Here is a 6,464-nt window from a genome sequence, read left to right on the forward strand (position 1 = left end):
CGGCGGGCAACGGCAAGCGGCGTCGGGCAGCACCGGGTGGCGGGGCGCGACCGTCGGGGCGGCGTCAGGGGCAGCGGCCTCGGGCGCTGGGGGGTTCGATCCCGCCCCCAGATCGGATCGGGAGAGGGGGAGAGGAGTGGGGGTGCGAGTGGGGCGACGGGGTGGGGTTAGGGTTCGGTCGTGGGGATAAGGGGTGGCCGGTTGGGCCGGTTCGACCGGGCCGGCGGAAGTGGCCAGCTGGGTCGGTTGGCCCAGTCGGGCCAGGGGCACTTTTCCTTTTCTTTGTTTTTTTTGTTTTCCCCTTTTGTATTTTCTTTTAGTATTTCTTTTCTGTTTAATTCATTTAAAAGTATTTAGGCATTTTATAAAAATGTGTTTACTTCACCATAATTACCGATGCAATAATAGACATAGCCCGAACATTTTATTTTAATATTTGAAAACTTTTATCGTTTGACTTATTTAGGATTTAAATTTAAAACGTTTTGAATAAACCCGAGATTAATTACAGTGACAGAGGTGACGTGTCACCATTAACGTGAGATCACTGTAGCGTGATTATCCGGATGTTACAGACGCCCCACCACAGGTGGCGCCCCTCGCTGTTCTTCAGACCGCCGGCCACCGGCGCGCCGTTGGTGGACGCCAAGCGCTGCTGCTGGCGGCGCTCGAAGTACGCCGCCCAAGCCGCGTGGTTGTCGGCGGCGTACTAGGGGAGGGAGAGCTGGGCGTCGGTGAGGGAGGCACGCACGACCTCGACCTCCTCGGCGAAGTATTTGGGCTTCACCACGGCGTCGGGCAACGGGGGAATGGGCACTCCCCCGTCGCTGAGTCTCCACCCCGTCGGCCCGACGCGCATGTCCGGCGGCGCCGGGATGTTCGAGCCAGGACTCCTGTTCGCGGAGCGAACGGCGGCCGAAGCCGTTGGCCGCCGCCTCGTCTCCGGGGAAATGCTCTGCCATGGCGACGGGCTCGGGAGAGGTAGAGAGGGAGACGGAGGGGCTGGGCGGTGGCGAGGGGCGGGGCTGGGCGGCGGCGAGGGGCGGGGCTGGTGTGGGCACAGGCGAGTGAGGCCACCGGCTATATAGCCGCGCCGCGCCCGTGTGTACGCGTGCGAGGGAGGGGAGGCGTCGGCGCGCCGTCCCGTGACGCGCCGTCCGTGAGGAATCAATGGCAAGGCCGACCGGCGGCAGCCTTGCCATTGATTCCCTGCGGGAACCGAGGCCGTTGGGGGAAGACGAGGCGCCGTGTCGCTGACGCGGCTGGCCCGCGGCTTTTTCGCGCCAAAACAGCTCGCCGCGGCGCCCCCCAGCGCGCCGGGTTCGGCCTGGGTCCGCCGGCGCTGTTTTCGGCCCAGGCCGGCAAAAATCGGGCTCCTGGGGGTGCGATTGGGCCGTTTTTTCGGCGCCGGCGCGAAAAAATCGCCTAGGGAGGCCTTCCTGGGCGCGCGGCTGGAGATGCTCTAAGCGTGAGTGTAGAATAGCTTATTCTATACCCCCTAGTAACGCTATGTACAAAATCTAGTAAAACGGTGTATAAAATGTAGTAATTCGAAAAATATTTTTTTTATCATCTAAGTTTGTAAATTACTATATTTTTATGAAAATTACTATATTTTACATGGTGTGTTACTGTATTTTATATGTACCGTTACTGGGGTGTAGGATAAACTATTCTATATATATATATATACGGTGGCGCTAATCTGTGCAAGAGCGCAAAACTCCTTATCCTGCGCGCCGGTCGCTAATGAGCCGCTCGTCCCATGTCAGTTTAGGAAATGAAAGTAATAAGCAGTATGGAATCTAGTAATGGATCAAATTCTTTTACCATGCATAACCGCATCATCTCCTCCGGGCGGCTCTAATGTGGTAATAGACTGCATGCATGGCACTACGACCCACTAATATGGTAAACAACAACCACATGTATGGTAAGGGTACTAAAACTATTACGGTGCCGTGCAGCACTCCTGAATGTAGTAAAGCATAAGCTACGCTGGTAATTGGTTACCACCTATTAATTAACATGATAAAAAGTTCAATTAGAAAATTACATTTGTCGGTACTTTGACTTAAAAAATACACATAGTAATATCCATTGTAAAAAATAGTAACAGAAGTAATTCATTTACTACTACACATACGGCTTCCCTACTTGCACCATAATTAGGGGGCATAGTAATAAGCAATTGAAAAGATACTAATGAATTAACTAGGTTACTACTCCACGCATATCTCCGTCCCGCACCATAATTTGAGCACATAGTAAAAGTTCATTCAAACAATGGTAACCAAACAATTCACTTACTATTGTACCCAGAACTTCCGCGTCTTGTATCACTTCTTCGTAGATAGTAACAAGCACTAGGAAACATAGTAAAAACGGAACTAACTCAATTACTACTGTTTCCCCATGTTAGTAACAAGAATAAGAAAATATAGTAATCAGATTGACAAGTATTACTATTGCCTTCTCTCGATTTACCATTGTCATGCACTAATTCTTCCTAGTAAAGTATATCCTTTTTATTACTACAACCTATTCTGCAACTACCCCTGATTTACGGCTAACTAATTAGGAGGGCTGATTCCACGGGGCAGGGTGGCCGGCGCGTATATATATATTAGTGCCCCAATTGCAGTTGCTTATCTGGACATGTATGTGGTCTGTCTGCCATAAGATTTCACGGATCAATTTAACTGAAATGTATACATAAACCAATGTTGGTTCAAGTGACATGGGAGAAGGACATAAGAATCTGTGCAACCACTTTGGAAATAAACTTTTAGAATGCATTTGTGAATTTGCATTGGTTATTGTTTGTTATTATATTGTACATAACTATTTCTACAGGTGTGGCTTAATTAGACATATGTATTATATTTCAGGGATATATCTAATTAGAAGATATGCACATGTCTTCCATCTATAAAAGACGAGGGCATTTCAATTATTATTATTATTGGTGGCAGGTGACACAAATCAAATTGGAATATACACACAATGTTCTATCAGTAACACAAACCAGGCCATATATAACACAAATGTAGGGCTTGCTGTTTTCTCCTTTTTGAAAGAACGCAGGATCTTGTACATGAGACCTCTAAGCCCTACATAATCTATGTACTCTTTTGTCCATCACAGATAGGTATCTCGAATATTGTAAGTGAAAGTATTTTTATAAACTTTTGCTATGAATTTATGAATCTTAATAGCTAACTTAGTAACTTCAGTTCAAATTATATCAGTTTAAAGTTTCAAAAAATTGATGTTACCTTTTCTTCTAAGCAAGTGTATTCCACAAGATGTTTTCTTTCGCTTATAATTTGTATAATTGTATGTATGCTTCAACTATACTACTCCTATATATTCTATAACACAAAAATATTCTTAGGAGTGAAAGCGTGTTGTATCCTTGCATGAGGTCACAAATTTCCTTGGACGCTAGGCTTGTTGGCAGTATGACGCAAGTAAAATTTCATGATGACTTGAATGAAACGGTTGAACTCTGGACACTTTGGCTTCTGGTATGCCCAGACTATGAAAAGTTTCTTTGTTCGGCACTGATTTGAAGAATATTCTTGTGTTTGCGTGTATGCCTCTGAGGTCATCGTCGGATTCTGTATCTCTAGGAAAATCCAATAAATGCAATGCACAATCATTTGTCCACTCTTATATGGTAGTTTGTGGTTAAGTGCCATGTATGGTAATATAGAACACAATTCCAATGCAAAAATAGAAGTGGTAGTTCAAGCCAGCATAATTAAAGAGTTTGAGTTGATGGCCGCTTTCTGCCCGATTATTAAATAGATGACTTCTATTCAATTAGGAATAGCAAAACTCTGAGATATTTTCCATTCAATTCATTCAATTTTATCTCATCCTTATTCTAGCATAGTCATAAGCCAATGCAGTCCATATCACATACACGCATAAAAGCTTCAATTCAGCATTCAATTCGGGATATAGATTCATGGAGAATTTAGAGCAATGAGTCAATCAAGTACTCAGAAGTCTGTAATTAATGTGTATGCACCTGCATGCTAGAAGGGACTGGGTGTCCAAAAAGGTTTGGTGAGAGAAGTGCTCGACTAGTGGCTCGGGTCGAAGACATGGGCACCTCAAAAGCTCCCCTTCCTGTCATCATTCTGAGCCATTCGAGATTTCTCGGATCTGACTCCTTTATCGAAGTCCTTCTTGGATCTGACTAGGCTGGTATAACGGGTAGGATTAAGCTATTCCAACAACAATTTCCTTGTCCAATACCAGGGAATACTTATCCCGTGTTTTTGTAGTGACCATTTATTTCCTTTCATTTTGAAATTATTACCAAACAATCACTCCCTGATTTGCTTTCATTTTCTGTTTGCATCAGATTTCGAGCGCGTTTGGCCCTGCTTTTCTGTTGAAGCTGTACATAGCAGGAGCACTTGTTGGATCCACATTCTTCTTGGTAGATAAGGCTTTTATAGCTCCAAGGAGACAGGTAACGTACTGTGGGAATGATTACGTAGGATGGACCCTTGAAGAACCCTGCATTGAATTGAAATTATTGATTAAAGTTTCCTGATAGTATTCCTAATTTAGCAAGTAACCCTTTCCTTGCAGATTTATGCGGGATGGGACGTGTTAAGAAGTAACGCGCTTGTACGTGATTTCTTGTTCCAACTTCAAACAGTTCATTTTCCTTGGTATTGATTATGAAAGAAGGAATAGTATCTCATATAAGCAGTAAATGTTGCCAACCAACCAATTATTTATCATCTTATACCTACACATAGTTAATTAGAAGGTAAATGTGGCAATCTGGGGTGATATGGTGATTTACCTGTAATATAATGTAAAACCACCAAATGAGCATTATCACCTATCAGTGATATTGTACATAAATGTTCCTATTTAGTTGTTGCACACCAAATATGACCTTTTTTATTCATGTCACTCAGGGTGCAAGTGCTGCAGTTAATGCCATTATGCTTCTTCACATTTTTCTCAAACCAAAGGGACTAATCTACCTTTACATGGTCATTCCTGTTCCAGCTGCCTTAGTGGTGAGGATTTTTTAGTTTCCCTTGTAAAATTCGGCAAAGCATGTGGGTGCTAGGAAATGAGAGCATAATTTCTTTTGACTTTATATATTTCAGGGGGTTGCTTGGATTGGTCTTGATTTGTGGAGGGTGAACAAGGTATACAAAATTTTAGTTAACTCTCTGTTAGGTATTCTTTGCATAAGTGAATGTTATCAGTGCCACTCTGTTGCTTATGCTCATCAGCTATCAGTTTTCTACAAGAGTTTCAGGGCACTGTTACTTTCATTTGTTCATTGCTTGGAAGTTTGTTCATTGCATTTCTGAGTGTTTGTGTGTTACCTACCCGCACAAGTCCTGGTTTTAAACCAACCTGGGGTTGAAACATATATGAATCAATATTCATGTCTACGGTGATTGGAATAATTCTAAATGTCTGGTTGAATAATTTGCTGATTATAAACCATGTGGTATCTTTTTGGCTGTAGTCTTTCCTGGCTTGTCTTCTATCTTTGTACTTTTTTGTCCTATAATTGCATTTTATCCTATGCTGAGATGAATGTAGTTGAAGGTAATCACTGGTCTGGCATTGTGATCCATATAGTATCGCAGTCGAGCTATGCCACATGTATAATTCCTTGAGTATCTCATTCTATAGGACATCTTCAGCTTCTTCTTGTTTCTCTGAATATCTTTGATGCTCTTCTAAGCAAATATTATTTGTGATAACAAATGAATTCTTTGTGCTTGTCGTGCTTACCTGGTCTTAAGGCTAACTGATGCATGTTCAAATTTTCAGGGTCAGAGTCAGACATCAGGTGCTTCTCATTTAGGGGGTACCCTAGTGGCTGCTCTTATGTGGGCTCGAATTAGGAAGGGCTGGATCTGATCATGCAGCTTGTTCATATGGAGCAAATCCGACCGACTTTCCCCAGCTGGTGGTCTCTCCGTTTGAATTTTGTTGTTACCTGAGAAAGTTCTTGTGGGTGGAGGGAATACTCTGCTGCTTATCATCCAAGTTTCTGATCTAGAACTCCTCAAACAAATTCTAGATAGCATCATGGCAGATATTGCCAACTGATTGGCCGGAATTTACAATCTTATTATTGCAACTTGCAGGAGCAATAACATACCACAACTAAATTGCAATATCGGTTGCTATACAGATATCCAATTTGGCTCCCGGGAGCACACACGCCCGGGAGCGTTCTTGTGGATATCCAATTTGGCTCCTGGAATTTATAATCTTATTATTGCAGCTTGCAGGAGCAATAACACACCACAACTAGATTGCAATATCGGTTGCTATACGGATATCCAATTTGGCTCCTGAGAGCACACGCTCCTGCGTGCCAAAAATGCTCTTTTTTCAAATCCAATTCGGCCCTCCCGTTGCTATAGTGTTATTTATCTCGCCACGTCAAACAAAGTACA

At 43.4% G+C, this 6,464-nt stretch overlaps 1 protein-coding gene across 1 annotated transcript in view; it reads left to right on the forward strand.

The window, feature by feature from the left end:
- Positions 1-6,249, forward strand: part of LOC123062139 (RHOMBOID-like protein 12, mitochondrial) — a 12,682-nt gene extending 6,433 nt beyond the window's left edge. The window contains exons 4-8 of the mRNA XM_044485500.1: positions 4,379-4,489; positions 4,612-4,650; positions 4,950-5,054; positions 5,148-5,189; positions 5,830-6,249. Coding sequence (XP_044341435.1) covers positions 4,379-4,489; positions 4,612-4,650; positions 4,950-5,054; positions 5,148-5,189; positions 5,830-5,919 — 387 coding nt within the window. The 3' untranslated portion in view covers positions 5,920-6,249. The remainder of the gene's footprint in view (positions 1-4,378; positions 4,490-4,611; positions 4,651-4,949; positions 5,055-5,147; positions 5,190-5,829) is intronic.
- The last annotated feature ends 215 nt before the right edge of the window (positions 6,250-6,464 follow it).

Source organism: Triticum aestivum, chromosome 3A (assembly GCF_018294505.1).
Source record: "Triticum aestivum cultivar Chinese Spring chromosome 3A, IWGSC CS RefSeq v2.1, whole genome shotgun sequence".
Taxonomy (NCBI): Eukaryota; Viridiplantae; Streptophyta; class Magnoliopsida; order Poales; family Poaceae; genus Triticum; species Triticum aestivum.